The sequence below is a fragment of the Ornithorhynchus anatinus genome, chromosome 4 (assembly GCF_004115215.2).
Source record: "Ornithorhynchus anatinus isolate Pmale09 chromosome 4, mOrnAna1.pri.v4, whole genome shotgun sequence".
In the NCBI taxonomy this organism is placed as follows: Eukaryota; Metazoa; Chordata; class Mammalia; order Monotremata; family Ornithorhynchidae; genus Ornithorhynchus; species Ornithorhynchus anatinus.
This window is the reverse complement of record NC_041731.1, coordinates 32,867,288-32,882,803: the sequence shown is the minus strand read 5'-3', so window position 1 is coordinate 32,882,803 and position 15,516 is coordinate 32,867,288. Positions and strand designations below refer to the sequence as shown.

The window sequence follows — 15,516 nt, the reverse complement described above, 5'->3', positions numbered from 1 at the left end:
TGGGTCTCCGTTACCTCATTTGTAAGACTGTAAACCCCATGTGGATATGGAATATGTCCAACCTGAGTAACCTGTACCAACCCCAGCGCTTAGTACAGTGCCTGGCACTAAGTGAGTACTTAAACACCGCTTTAAAAAACCAAAACTAAACAAAAACCACCCAGGAACTGCACTGACCTCCAGCAGGTCTGGGGAACTCCCCGACTCCTTTTGCGCCTCAAAAAATAGCTTTAAGGTTTATTTCTCAAACAGGATCCCGACCCGCAGGTTCAAGGAACCAATGACAACAGGCCAGACTGCTCTCCTACAGAATCGGCAAAAATTGACACAACGCCTTCTGCTGCCATGGCCCTGGTAAGGTGACTGCTTCCCCCTCTGGACTGACAGTTCCTTGGGGGCGAGGATCGGGTCTTTCAACTCTCCTGTCCTGTCCCCAGCACTAAGTACAGGGCTCCGCACACGGTAAGCGCTGAAATAAATACATCGATTGATACATCGACTGAGATGTTGCACGGTGCGAGGGATACTTGGATAATGGGACTAAGTACAGGGGAGGAGGGCCTCGGGTGTTCACAGTTGTTTTACAACTTTGGTGGCCTAGAAAATGGCATCGCCCGGCTAAATCACTTCCTCCAGCTCCAAGACTGGGGACAGATAACGGGGGGCCCCCGGATGAGACGGCGCTTACGTGACTGGTGGCGATAATGAGCAGCATCCGCCAGGCCGAGATGAGCATCTGGTGCTCCACCAGGGAGGTGCAGCCTCCGCCCTGCGACTCGGCCATGTGCGTGGCCAGCGACTTGACGTAACCCGACCAGTAGGCAAAGCGCTTCTCGCTGGAGAACTTTTTCAGCGTGTCCTTCAGGGACTGGTCCAGGGAGCCCCTAGGAGAGCCACAAGAAATGGAACACCGTCAGGGGACGCAGGAGGCCACGCCACAGGCAGAGCGGCGCGATCCTCCCTCCCGGAAAGGCCGGGCGGTCCCTGGGATTCCCCTCCCCAGAGCATTGTTGACCTCTAGATTCTAAGCTCATATGTGGGCAGGAACCTGCCTGGTGATTCTGTTGCATTCTCCCAAGTACTTAGTACGGTGCTCTGCACAAAGTAAGTGCTCAATAAATACCACTGATTGATTGATTGCATCTCCTGAGCCCTCTGAAAAACTCCATGTCATAGATGACGTCCACAAACCCGGGGCTTCCACAAACCTGGGGCTTTTTCAGAATCCCTGGCTTTGATTCCCTATTCCTGTTTCTGATCCTGCCGGAGGCTGGCCGAGGAGATCCCCCCGGCCCCCCAACCTCCCTGCTCTGTCCCTCCTCCGATCTACTACTCTAGTTGCAGGTTAAACGCCGGATCGGTGCAGTCGGCCAGGGGAGGACACGGTCCTTGATTCTCCCCCAGCCCTCACCGTCTACTCCACAAGACTCACTTGACCACATAGTAGATCTCCAGGCAAATGATCTTCATGACTAAGGCGCAGGTCTCCAGGACACTGGGCTACAGAAGAGGAGGAGGAGGAGGAAGGGCGGGGCGGGGGGAGGGAGACAGGAAGGGAGAGAAGGAGAAAAAAGGGGGGAGAGGGAGGAAGGAGGAGGGAGGAGATGACAGAGCGAGTCATTTCTGATGGAAATCTTGCTGCTTGGCATCCCACCCCTAGATCTGCAGCGCCAGATGAGAGAACCCAAAGTTCCTGGCAAGGTGGAAGAGAGCCTCTCAGCTAGCTCTGTATGCAAGGCTGTGCCTGCTCTTAGCTTAGAGGTTGGAGGGTAATTAGAACCATGGGCGGCTAGCCCAGAAGCCAAAGGGATTTTCCTCCTCGGGGGGGGTGGGGGGGGATTGCAAGTTTCTTTTGCCTTATGAAGAATGCGCCGGAGACCTCATCTGCCTAGGAGACCATCTCTCTTCCCACCTTCTAAGCCTTATTAAAATCACACCTCCTCCAAGAGGCCTTCCCCGACTAAGCCCTCATTTGCTCTACTCCCTCTCTTTAGTGTTGCCCTGACACTTGAATCTACACCCCACAGCACTTATGTACATTTCTGTAACTATTCATTTATATTAATATCCATCTCCCCCTTCTAGACTGTAGTTCCTTTTGGGCAGGGAACATGTCCACCAATTCTGTTACATTGTACCGTCCCAAGAGCTTAAATCAGTACTCTGTATACAGTAAGCGCTCAAAAATAGGTCCGTTCCCCACTCCCCACCCACCTCTGGCCCAGTCCTTCTCCCTGGGTACTTTGGGCCCTCTCAAGGACTTCCCTCCCAATTTACCTCTGACGTTTCCGAGGGAGGAGAAAGAGTCCCGAAGAGGGGGCTGGTTAAATTCTCCCAAAACTGGGGTCTGAAAGGGAAATGCAAATCCACGATCACGCCAGGTGCCTCCCCCAGGCTCAAACAAGGATGTCGCTTCCCACTGATTCCTGTGGTCTCTCTACGGCTGGCACTCCTTACCTGCTGGTGCTTTGCGCCAGACTCTCAATTGAAAAGGGAGGTTTATGATCTCCAGACAGACCTTTGTTCGTCCCCCCTCCCAGCCCCACAGCGCTTATGGACAAACCTGTAATGTCATTTATTGATTTATATTAATGCCCGTCTCCTCCCCTGTAGACTGTAAGCTCGTTGTGGGCACGGAATGTGTCTGTTAATGTCGACTGGTACTTTCCCAAGTGCTCACTACAGTGCTCTGCACACAGTGAGCACTCAATAAATACGACCAAAGGAATGAGTGAAGGAAGAGCGGCCGACTCACTTGGTCCTGAGAACTAGCATGGCGCTGTCCCGCCGGTCCTGCCACAGGGCATGCAGGAAGGCGATGGCAGCACGGTGCAACAGGGGCGGGCACCAGTAGCGGTCCTGCTGCTTTGAATCCATCAGCTCCAGCACGACCTGGAGGCAGCTCCACTCCCCAAGGCTGAATTCCTGGAAGCCAGGGGAGATCTGTCAGACCTCCCTGCCACCCCAACCGGCCCCCGTGGGGCAGATCCCCCAACTTCTCCCCTCCCCAGCCCCCGGGGTAGGGGCCCTCTGTTCACCTTGGAGCCGTCACTCCCATCCTTCACCTCGAGGTTCAGGAAGAGCTCAATCAGGCCAGGTTGAGTTTCCACGGCCACCGTGAGGAACTCCAGAATCATGACCTTGATCCGCATGTCCTCGATCTTGCTCTGCAGGCGGGTCAGGAAGGCGTCCCGGATGGCGGCCGCGTCGCTGCCCAGGCAGGCGTACACGGACATTGGGGCAACCTGCGGGAATGCCCATCCCTTGCCACTCTGTCCACGCGGGACACCCAAGCTGCCGAAAAGGGTCCAACCCAACTGGCCCGCTGGGGGAATCTTGGTCTATTTTCTCCCGGGAAAGGGGCAGGAGGGGAAAGAGCACCAAAAGCTGCCCTCTCCCCTCCCTCCTCACTCCAGCTCTAGGCCGTGAAGGATACAAATGGAAAGCCAGCCAGGGACTGGAGCGCCGGGACCGATACTGGGAGAGAGGCGCTCATGTCTCTATCCTGTAAATCTCCCACTCCTTTGCTCTGCTCCACTAGGTGAAGCCAAGATGCTCCCAATGGGAGAATTCATTGAGGGGATTTGGGAAGAGGAAGTTCCAGGGAGGTAATCTGGGAAGGACTGCTGCTGCCGCCGGACAAGGCTGCTCCTACCGTGGCCAGGCGTTTCAGCAGCTGGATGGCAAGGCGGGGCAGAGCAGGGTCGTGCTTGTGGTAGATATACTTGGCCAGCACCGCGATGAGGTTGTTTCCGTGAGCACCTGGAGAAACACAGAGCACAGTTGAGGTCACTCCAGGGTCAATTCACTGGCTTCTGCACTGACACATCTGGTGGCCCAAAAGCATTAGCCTCTTGTAAGAGAAAAACAAATGAGGGGAGAGGCCTCCCGACCTCAAAAATATAGGAGTTGGAGACAACCCAAGTAGTTTTACAATCCCTCCTTCTCTTTGCCAGGGGCCATCAGAGAGAAAGCAGGGTTATAGGGTCCCATCACCGTGTCAGAAGGAAGGAGTACATAAAAAGATAAATGGGGCCCTAAGGGGGTCAGACCCTTGGTCCGCCGACAGCAGCTGGCGCTCGTCAAGAACAGTGCTTGATGCATAGTAAGCGCTTAACAGATACCATCATCATCACCATCACCAAAGGACCCTCGGAGGAACCGGGAGACAGTTGCCCTCCCGGTAAAGTAAGTAAAGGTGAAGCTTCGCAGACGAAGGGTCAGGCTAGTCAAGCTGGACAAGAATCTAGCAAGTGATACAATTCTCATCAGAGCAGTCCCCTGAGGTAGCTGATGAAATGGACTCGAAGAGGAGAATCTGGGCCCTAGGCACGGACCACAAACCTACCCCAGATGGAGGGCACACGAGTGTCTGGCCAACGGGAAATCACGTACCATGTTGAGTGAGCGCTTGCTCCAGGGGGGACACCACGTTGGACGGAGGTTTCAGTCGGATGACGTTGTTGGTGACCGAGAATGCCAGTTTCACAGTCTTGATGAGCAACTGGCCCTGCCCCTGGCCCTCCGCCCCGTCGCTGGAGTGCCAAATGCAAACAAAGTTAATCTGGCCGAAGGGTCATCATTCTTAGCGTGAATTACATTCTATCAGCAAACCCGGTGCCCCGTGACTTTCGGGAGCTGTTCTATTCCAGCCGAAAATAGGAGAGAAGTCAACCCTCTGTACAACATTCCGGCCAGCGATGCTTCCCCAGCCACCCCATATGATCGCCACCCCCAGCCAAACCGTAACGCCAGATCCTCCGGTGGGTCTGATTGAGAAACGCCGGGCTACAGCTGTGACCACGACCTTTCCCTGACTAGGGTCACCCAGCTTTTTACTAACACATACTTCTGGGAAGCAGTACGGCCTCATGGATAGAGCACGGGCCTGGGAGTCTAATCCCGGCTCTGCCACGGGTCCGCTGTGTGACCTCGGGCAAGTCACTTCACTTCTCTGTGCCTCGGTTACCTCATCAGTAAAATGGGGATTGAGACTATGAGCCCGACATGGGACAGGGACTGTGTCCAACCCGATTTGCTTGTATCCACCCCAGCACTTAGTATAGTGCCGGCATATAGTAAACCCTTAAATACCACAGTTATTATTATTATTCCCCGGGCCTCAGTTACCTCATCTGTAAAGTGGGGAGAAAGACTGTGAGCCTCCCACTTGGGACACATAGTGAAGCACTTAATAATAAAAATTAAAAAATCCAGATTCCCAGACTTGTGTTCTTTTTTGCCCTTTTTTCCCCGCAGCCCCACGGCACTTATATACATAAACACAATTTATTTATATTATTGTTTTTAATATTGGTATTTGTTAAGCGCTTCCTAAGTGCAGAGCACTGTTCTCCACCTCTAGGCTATAAGCTCATTGTAGGCAAGGGAATGTGCCTTTTATCTCTACCAAGCGCTTAGTATAGTGCTCTGCACACAGTAAACGTTCAATAAGTAAAACTGATTGATATACTCTATTCCTTCCTCCTATCTGTAATGGATTGGAAGCTCCTCAAGGGCAGAGATCTAGTCTGCTAACTCCGCTGTGTTCTCCCAAGCGCATAGTACAGTGCTCGGCCTATAGGCAACACTGAATAAATAACTCCTGATTGAATGGCGGCTTTCAATGAATGCACGGGTTTGTATCGAGTCGTAGACACGAGTGTGCCTAGAGGCCCCTGAAAAAGCACGATCCCAAGTCCCATACCCGCATTTTACCCGCAGGGCGTAGGGTAGACAACTTCCTGGCCTGCCTGGCCTGGGGCGGAGAGGGAGGGAAGGGGGGAAGGGAGTGGATGTGGGACTCACCTCCTGGGCTGAGCTGCCATCACCATGTCAATGGTGTCCACGCCAATGCCCATAATATTGATGACCGCCTGGCCGGCTTCCGTGTTGGCCAAGCTGCAAATGCACAGGGACTGCAGGCTCGGGGTGTGGCTGTGGGACGAGAAAAACCCCCCATCACCAGCCAGATAGCCGACCAGCTAGCCCATCCTTGGAGGGCAGGTTCAGCCTAAGACTGGGGAGGAAGACAAAGCTTGACCACCTGGCTTCAGGAAACTGACGAGCTTCAAGGACAAGACGTAGAATTCAGGGAACGAAGAAGAGGAGGACTATTTAAATATTTCCTTTGGTTGGGGAATTCCCAGGCTCCACTTTTGAGTACTCCATGGCCAGAGAGAGAGAGAGAGAGAGAGATCTGAGCCCCAGAGTCGGCCAGACCTCGCCTTTTTTGGGAGAAGGTATCCGAGGGAGGGTGGGGGGAACGGAGATGCAGCTCTCAACCCCACCATGCCCGGAGTTAAGAAATCTAATCTCGTCCTGGGCCTCCGCCATCGGCACTGCCTGCTCCGTCTGCCAGAGACGGACGAGAATTCTCATCTGCCTATTGGAAGGTGGTTCCTCTTCAGGGATCCTGAGGCGGTCGATGACCCCAACAGCAACTAAGCCTTTAAAACCCAAGCCTCGTCTGCTCCCTCGCACCTGCTGTGTGGGTCCATCTCATGGCACAGGTTCAGGATCGCATGGATCAGCTCCAGGATCAGGCAACCTAGACGCAGACAGGCGAGACTCAGGTTGGCCAAGGGTCCGCTGTGCCGCCCTCGGAGTGAAGGGGGATGAATCGCCGAGAGAATTACTCTCTGCGATGGCTCTCTGGGGGCACGCGTGGAGGACGAGAGAGAAGAGCTCACCCACCCTCCCCTCCCCTTTACCGATCTGCTCTCTCACTCCGTGAGAATTGTATCGCCACTTGTGATAACTGGGCAGCATCTCCTTCAGCACGAACATGATGCACGGTGCCAGCCCCTGGCTCTGGGTGCTCCCAAGCTGCCCCTGGAGAAAATCGTGACACCAGCTTAAAAGTGGAGGAATCCATTCAGCTCCTGGAATGCTCACTCCCACCCCAAGGCCAAAAGGGGTCTGGGCCACTGTCTTGACTTTCCTGCTGGGTTTCTCTCTTCTGTGCCTCGGTTACCTCATCGGTAAAATGGGGATTCAGACTGTGAGCCCTATGTGGGGACAGGGACTGTGTGTGACCCGATGAGCTTGTTTCTACCCCGGCATTTAGTACAGTGCCTGGTAAGCACTCAACAAATACCGTGGCTGTTACAACTGGGCGGCAAGGCCCAAGGGCACTGGCTCGCAAATAACCTGAATTCTTGGGCTGGGTCACCAGCTCTGGTGGGGTCTCCATAGCAGAGGGGAAAGAACTTCAGAAATACTTCACACCTATCCAGGACCAGGGTGCCCTGGATAAAAGAGCGTGGGCCTGGCAATCAGAGGACCTGGGTTTCTAATCCCAGGTCCGCCACTTGCCTGTTTGACCTTGGGCAAGTCACTTTACAGACCTGGCCCTCAGTTTCCCCATCTACAAAAAGGGGACTCTATGCCTGTCCTCCCTCCTACTTTGACCGTGTGCCCATGTGGGACTGATTACCTTGCATCACTTGATCTGCAGGCACTGAGGATAGCAAACGCAACTTGCGGGCGACCGGTCCAGCCAGTGGAGCAGCGTCCTGCCGGTCAGCCGGTTCAGACCCCTCACGTGCTCACTTACCTTGACCAGGGTAGTGATCAAGCGCAGAAAGGCGATGGTGACCCCATATTCTCCCTGGGGCTGCTCGCTGTTCATCAGCAGGTTTCCGTACCCTCCGGCGTTCATGCCCTCAGCACTGGTTAAGGAAAGGAAAGGAAAGAGAGGAGGTATTTAAAGCCTGAAGGAGGACAGAAAGCGAGGTATCCTGGGGAAAGTTCCCAGTGTTTGTTTACTCTAACAGCTACCGACAACCTAAGTTATGCCTCAAGAGAGCTGGAGCTCCTCAGTACAATTTTGGATCCAAGTGGCGAGACTGCAAATTCATATCCAGCAGGTGGGAATGAAACACGTGTGTCATCCCCCTTCACTGTAAACTCCACTCAAAGAGCATCGAGAGCAGGCCCTTTCTTCTAATAATAATAATAATAATAATAATGTTATCCTCTAGACTGTAAGTTCGTTGTGGGCAGGGAATATGTCCATCTATTTTTGTATTGTATTCTCCCAAGCGCTTAGTACAGCGCTCTGCACTTAGTAAGGGCTCAACAAATACAACTAATTGATCGACTTTCTTCCCTCCTGGAGAGAGACTGAGGGAAATGTGCTCCGGTCCAGGGATGAAGTCCCACTGCCCTATGAATTAGCCTGATCCGCTCTGTTCCGAAGACCGGGGATTTGGTCCATTCAGTGACTAGGCCGTCTGCCTGTATCCTAAGAGTTGTGGATTCATTCTATTGGGAAGAGGGCTACGGAAAACGCTGCCAGGAAATAGGAAGCTCCACTATCCAGGCCACCAGGATCTGCTCGGCCTAGGGTCCCCCTAAGAGGAAAAGGGAAAGCCGATCAAAGAGCGGCTCGACCTCTACTTGGCTCTCTCAAAGCGGGGACCCCTGCTCTGCACACCTCCTCTCCCCGAAAGCGGTGTAAAGAAAGGGAGTGGGGAGAAAACACGTGTTCTCTTTTAGAGCAGTTCTTGGTCCTGGAACTCTCAAGAACAAGCGCTTCGCCTGGAATGATGAGCCCCAGCTAAAGGCTGGTTTACCTAATCATCTGACTCATGCTGGACACCGGGTGGGCGACAAACGGCAAGAACCCTGTGTGACGGAGATCAGTCCAGACCTGAGGAGGGAAGCAAGAAAGGGTTGCCCTCTTTCTACCCTGATCGTACGACTGCTTTTCTTTAGTTTCCCGGAAAGGTCATCTTCCTCACCTTTGCCGGGTTCCGGGCCGCCAAAACGGTCAAGCAATTGACGCAGGAAGCGATGACATCCACCGGGGGAGAGATCACTGTTGTTAATCTAGGGGGTTGGGGTCGGCGGGGAGGAAGAAGGGGGTGGAGAAGAACTGTTAATCTGTCCGAAGTTTCACTCCCCACCAAAATGAAACAATACCATTCCACCCCGGGAAATCTTCCCGGGAACTCTCTTCATCCAACTCTCCTGGTCAACACAGAGAGGCTGGACAAACAGTGAGGGAGGGAGGCTCTCGGGAATAGTATTCTTGATTCTATTTATTTGCTATTGTTTTAATGAGATGTTCATCTCTTGATTCTATTTATTGCTACTGTTCTTGTCTGTCAGTCTCCCCCAATTAGACTGTAAGGCCGTCAAAGGGCAGAGACTGTCTCTATTACCGATTTGTATATTCCAAGCGCTTAGTACAGTGCTCTGCACATAGTAAGCGCTCAATAAATACTATTGAATGAATGAATGAATGAAGTAATAATAATAAAGGGCACAGATCTAAAGTACAAAGGTGACACATGGGGAGAAGAAGCGGGAGAAATGAAGGCCTAGTCGGGGAAGGCCTCTGGGAGGAGATGCGACCTTAATCAGGCTTTGAAGGCGGGGGGAGTGGTCATCTAGTGTATACGGAGGGGGAGGGAGCTCTAGGCCAAAAGGAGGATGTGGGAAAGGGGAAAGCAGCGAGACAGACGAGACGAGGGCCCAGTGAACCAACTGGAGCTAAAGGAGCAAAGTATGTGTGCCGGGCAGTAGCAAATCAGTGAGGTAAGACAGGAGGGGGCAAGCCGATTGAAGGCTTTAAAGCTGCGAGCAAGGAGTCACTGTTTGATTCGGAGGTGGATGGCTGAAGGTTCTTGCGGAATGGGAACGTGTGGCCTCGATTTTTTTTAGAAAACTGATCTGGGCACCAGAGTGAAGCTTGGACTGAAGTGGGGAGAAGTGGGAGGCAGGGAGGCCAACGAGGAGGCAGATGTCGTTGTCTAGGAGGGATAAAGTGAGCAGCTGGATCAGCATAGCTGCAGTTTAGATGGAGAGGAAAGGGCGGATTTTAGTTATGTTGTGAAGGCAGAACTGACACGATTTGGTGACAGACTGAATATGTGGGTCGTATGAGAGAGAGGAGTCGAGGACAACGCCAAGATAACGGGCTTGTGAGACAGGGAGGATAGCAAACGCTCACGTACTGCAAGGGAATGTCCCTCGTCTACTTACCGCTGCAGCAGCATGTAGATCCGCGAGGTGATTGGCAGGAGACAATCTGCTATCGACAGGTCGGTGTCGATGACCTTGTGAACCAGGTCGATGATGGGTTTGACCCGCTGGCAGTGCTGGATCACATCTGAGGGATCCGGCAACATTTTGGGAGCAAGCCTTTCTTGGATCACGCCATCTTCCCCGAGCCAGCAGGGCGTTCTTGCCCCAACCCCATTTGAGCCTCAGACTGTTTTCCGACATTCCCGTCCTTTTCCTGATCAGTCTCCCACACGTGCTTTCAGCTCAGCTGCTGTCCCAATCTCCCTCCAGCCCCACGGTATTTATGTACATATCTGTAAATTCATTTATGTATATGGTCTGTCTCCCCCTCTGGACTCTAAGCTCTTTGTGGGCAGGGAATGTGCCTGTTATAGTGTACTCTCCCAGGCGCTCAGTATAGTGCTCTGCACCCAGTAAGCACTCAATAAATATGACTGACTCCCAACGCCCCCTCACCTGCCGTGGACACGACGTGCAGCAGCATCTCGATCTCACAGGTGAACAGGGTCCAGCTGCTATAGGAGTACTCCCAGCGTACCAGGTAAGCCCGGTCATCCACCATCACTTGGCCCACTGTGCCCTGAGGGATGCGCAGGTTGGTCTGACCTCCTAAGGAAGACAAAAGAGAGGGAAAGACTCCCGTGAATACTGGACAGGCATTCTCATTGTTTATTTTAGTCTTCAGAATTTCCATAACCCTTCACGTTTTGCAAATCTCTTTCGGGTACTATTTAGGAGCTGTTCTTCCACAGGGCGGGCGCTTTTTATTTTGAGCGCTTGCCATCGTGACGGGGCACCTGAGGCCAGAGGAGGGCAGAGAGTCCCAAGCACTCATTCCCCACCTAGGCTACATATAGAAGAGAACCACAGTCCAGCACTCTGTTGCAACTCCAACTTCTGGCCAGCCCCTATCTTACCGTGAAGGGGAAGGCGGGCAACCCCAGAAGTTGTGGGGATGAAGACCCCACTGTCCCCTGAGAGTTGGTGCCCATGTACTCTTCCCAACAGTCCGTGCGGTAGGGCAGAATGGTTATCCCCACTTTAAAAATGAAGAGTCTGAAGCCTGGGAGCTGTAATCGAGAGACTCGGTCAAAATCACAGACCAATTAAAGCGAGGGGAGGAAAGACGATGACCTTCAGCTTGATCTGCCAGTCCACGGCTTGGTACCCTCCTCCACCTACCTCCAGGACCACGTCCAGACCAGGATCTGTCGATATGCCAATGGTAGTCAAGCTTGTTGTGGGCAGGGATCATAACTACCAACTCTGTTGTACTGAACTCTTCCAAACACTGAGTACGCTGCTCTGCACACGCTAAGCATTCAATAAATACCATTGATGAGGATTCAATGAATGCTCACTGTGTGCAGAGCAATGTACTAGATGCTTGGGAAAGTATGCTAGAATATTAGCGTGCCCTCGCAGAAAGTGAAAAGAACACAGAGTCATCAGTGGCCTGCTATGAAACTTCTCTGGGCCTCCATTTCCTCATCTGTCCAAGGGAGATAAAATACCTGTACTCCCTCTCTCTCTTAATGTGTGCCTTGGGTGTGTATCCACCCCAACAATTAGCACAATTAGTGCTTGGTTCACAGTAAACACTTAATATGCACATCTTAACTGTTATTAATAGCACGAAGGGCAAACGTATAGCAGACACATTTTCTTGCACTGAATATAAAATACTATAAAATCTTCCAAGCTTCACCATATTGTTCCTTTAAGAACCTCAAACACAATGAGATTTTCCTAAAACCAAGGGCATCTCCCCTGAGTGACCCACCAGACTTACCAAGAGGGTAGAGCAGTTTGGGGGTCTGCCTGCGCCAGAGGGTCCCGTCCTCATGAGAGAGCACATCATGAGGCCTGTGCTTATAAAGCTCGTTGTAGAAAGACATCTTATCCAGGAAAGTGTACACCTGCCAACGGACAGACAGATGTCAGAGACCACCCAGAAACCAACCGGGAATTCTGCTGAATCCATTCTTTAAAGCACTCAATCACCTTGCCCCCTCCTACCTCACCTCACTATTTTCCTCCTACAATCCAGACTGCACACTTTGCTCTTCTAATGCTAACCTTCTCACTGTACCTCGATCTTGTCTATCTCACCGCTGACCTCTTGCCCACATCTGGCCTGGAACACACTCTCTCTTCACAGCTGAGAGAAAATTACTCCCCCCCCTTCAAAAGCCTTTTGGAAGGCACATCTCCTCCAAGAGGCCTTCCCTGACTGAGTCCTCCTTTCCTCTTCTCCCACCCTCTATGATGCCTTGACTGGCTCCCTTTTTTGGGATGAATAACCAACCCCAACTTCCAACCTCACAACACTTATGTACATCTGTATCTGTAATTTATTTACTTACATTAACGTCTGTCTCCCCTCCAGTCTCTAAGATCGCTGTGGACAGGGAATGAGTCTGTTACACTGCTTTGCTATACTCTCCCAAGCGCTTAGTACAGTTATTTGCACATAGTAAGCACTCGATCAATACAATCGACTGCCAAGCCTGGATGTCAGAGACCACCCTGGAACCAGCCAGAAATTCTGCTCAATCCATCCTTTTGATCCCAGGCAGGCTGGTGCCTGGTAAAAGCCCAAACACAGTTGACGGAAGCGACTTGTTGGCGCTTGGAACAATGCTTGGCACATAGTAAGCGCTTAACAAATACCGTAATTATTATTATAATTATTATTAAGGAGGGGGAGGACATATCTTGTGTAACTGCCATGCATCTTTCCCCAAATAAGGAAGCCAGCTGTCAGAGAAGGGAAGGAGCCTGAAAGGGATTTGAAACTTGCCCGTGGAAAGCTATAAGGGGATCTTCAGAGTGCTGACAACAATGAGAAGCAGCATGGCCCAATGAGCAGAGCATGGACCAGAGAGTCAAAGGGACCTGAGTTCTAATCTCAGCTCTGCCTCTTGTCTGCTATGGGACCATGGTAAGTCACTTCATTTCTCTGGGCCTCACTTACCTGACCTGTAAAACAGGGACTGAGACTGTGAACTCCATGTGGGGAATGGACTGTGTCCAACCTGATTAACATGAATCTACCCCAACGCTCAGTACAGTGCCTGGCACGTAGTAAAGGCTTAGTTCTGTAAAAAATAAAATGAAACAAAAACCCAGCACTCCCCCAGGGACTCCCCCCAGGGGTTGAGCAGGAGAGGAGGGGAGCCACATCCCTGTTTTCCCTCCATTTAGGAGATTGGTGGGGTGCTTGTAACAGCTGGATTTAGAAGAGTCCTGACAGCGTGGCTCAGTGGAAAGAGCATGGGCTTTGGAGTCAGAGTTCATGGGTTCGAATCCCGGCTCGGCCACTTGTCAGCTGTGTGACTTTGGGCAAGTCACTTAACTTCTCTGTGCCTCAGTTACCTCATCTGTAAAATGGGGATTAAGACTGTGAGCCCCACGTGGGACAACCTGATTCCCCTGTGTCTACCCCAGCGCTTAGAACAGTGCTCGGCACATAGTAAGCGCTTAACAAATACCAACATTATTATTATTATTAGGAATCAGTAAGGACTCTAAGGGATATTCCTTTGCAACCCTGCTATAATGAACTGCTAATTTGTTGCTGGTGAAGTGCTTTTGTTGAATTTACTCTGCTCTTTCTCTTCCCCCGCACCCCGCTGTTTGCCTGTCTTCCCACTTTGAGATTGCTAATCATCTGGGGACCCATGAGGGAATCTACATCGATATCCTTGTCCCTTTCCCCATAGAGCTTAGGTCTCTAAGCTAGACAGCACTTTGCTAGACTGTATGCTCCAGGAGGGTACGGATCGTGTCTAACAACTCTTTTGTACTCTCCCATGTACTTAGTTCAGTGCTCGGCCCAGAGTAAGCGCTCAATAAATACTATTGATTCACTGGAGTGCCACATACAAAGACATCATAAAATATGCTACCTGCCAAGCATAACCCACCTTTTTGGCTGTTGATTTCCCTGACACGAGAGCACGGAGCAGCTGCAGGAGGGGTGAGAGGAGGTGGGGAAACATCCCACACACACTGTCCAGGATGATGCCCAACCCGGAAGACGGTTCCTGGGAAAGGAAAGGGTTACGCTTCGCAAAACAGCTAATCAGGGCAAAACCAAATACGATTTTAACCCCTCAGGACACATCTAGAAAGCCTACTGCAGTTGGACTTGCTCCCTTTCTCATCTCTCCCTCAGCCCCACAGCACTTAGGTACTTATCCATAATTTATTCATATCAATGCCTGTCTCCTCCTCTAGACCGTAAGCTCACTGTGGTCAGGGCACACCTCTACCATCCGTTTACACTGTACTCTTCCACGCACTTAATACAGTGCTCTGCACACAGTGAGTGCTCCATAAATATGATCAATTGATTGATAACGAACATGGTAAACTGAATAGGTTCTCTGATTTCGGAAATTTTATTTTTCCTTATTAAGCTTCTCAAATTAACAGAGCATGCTAACTGGAGCGTACCCATGTCAGAAGATGCCCAGGGCCTATTTACACTAGCTAAGACCTCTGAGAACCACTTCCTCTCACTGTCCTCTCCCTCTGACTGCCATCTTTTCTTACGGCTAGAACCCCTCATTCTCACTGCTGATCGCCCGACCAAATGTAAAACCGCCGAGGGTAAATGGTATGTCTCCAATGGGCAAAGAACTGGTCTGGGTTCTCAGACACTGAACTTTCAATCCCACCAATTCCCATGCTGTCATGTTATTGGCCAGACAGTGTCACTGTCAAAAAAGCCTTCAGGCAAGTCATACCACAGAAATTCTAGTGGGAAGACAGCCTGAGAGAATATGGGCAAGTCCAGGGCACCAAGATAGCAAAATGGAAAGTAGCCAGGGAGCCCACCATCCCCCAGGAGTGACGGGTGTCTGGGGACACTTACCGTTCCCCAGAAGAGTTCTGGAAGAGAAGGGTCTGCTAGAACTTCGCAGGCTGTGTCAATAACATCCTTTATAGGGAGAGAAGTGGGAGAAAAGGTTAATTTCCCCAGGACTCCCCTCCAATCTGCCTTTCTTCCCAGTCCCCACGGCTCTTCAGGATCAAGAGTATCTGAAATGATTTCAGCTCTAACAGACTCTTCGACGCTCTCAACACCACCCTTTCTGCTTAACTCCCTCACTTCCATGTCCCTCTGCTAATCTTGTACCATTAACCAACAACCCTGGACCACCTGCTTCTCATTGTTGCCAGCACTCTGAAGATCCCCTTATCACTTTCCGCGGGGAAGTTTCAAGTCCTTTTCAAGGCTCCGTCCCTTCCCTGGCAACTGACTTCCTTAGTTGGGGGGAAAGACGCACGGCAGTTACATGACAGATGCCCTCCCCGTCCTTGCTTCCGTCAACTGTGCTTGGGCTTTCACCGGGCACCAGCCTGCCTGGGGGTCAAAAGATGGATTCAGCGGAATTCCTGGCAGGTTTCTGGGTGGTCTCCGACATCCAGGCTTGTCAGCCGACCGTATTTATTGAGTGCTTACAGTGTCCA

The 15,516-nt window shown here is 51.6% G+C and overlaps 1 protein-coding gene across 1 annotated transcript in view; it reads right to left on the bottom strand.

The window, feature by feature from the left end:
* The window catches only part of NUP188 (nucleoporin 188), a 43,606-nt gene that overhangs the window by 8,320 nt on the left and 19,770 nt on the right, over positions 1–15,516 (bottom strand). The window contains exons 13-30 of the mRNA XM_029063061.2: positions 14,918–14,983; positions 13,965–14,084; positions 11,828–11,954; positions 10,492–10,644; positions 9,994–10,120; positions 8,748–8,835; positions 8,580–8,656; positions 7,559–7,673; positions 6,714–6,834; positions 6,484–6,550; positions 5,809–5,937; positions 4,396–4,535; positions 3,656–3,762; positions 3,039–3,245; positions 2,756–2,925; positions 2,278–2,347; positions 1,433–1,500; positions 689–884 (exon numbers count right to left, since the gene is read on the bottom strand). Of these exons, the coding sequence (XP_028918894.1) occupies positions 689–884; positions 1,433–1,500; positions 2,278–2,347; positions 2,756–2,925; positions 3,039–3,245; positions 3,656–3,762; positions 4,396–4,535; positions 5,809–5,937; positions 6,484–6,550; positions 6,714–6,834; positions 7,559–7,673; positions 8,580–8,656; positions 8,748–8,835; positions 9,994–10,120; positions 10,492–10,644; positions 11,828–11,954; positions 13,965–14,084; positions 14,918–14,983 (2,148 nt within the window). The remainder of the gene's footprint in view (positions 1–688; positions 885–1,432; positions 1,501–2,277; positions 2,348–2,755; positions 2,926–3,038; positions 3,246–3,655; positions 3,763–4,395; positions 4,536–5,808; positions 5,938–6,483; positions 6,551–6,713; positions 6,835–7,558; positions 7,674–8,579; positions 8,657–8,747; positions 8,836–9,993; positions 10,121–10,491; positions 10,645–11,827; positions 11,955–13,964; positions 14,085–14,917; positions 14,984–15,516) is intronic.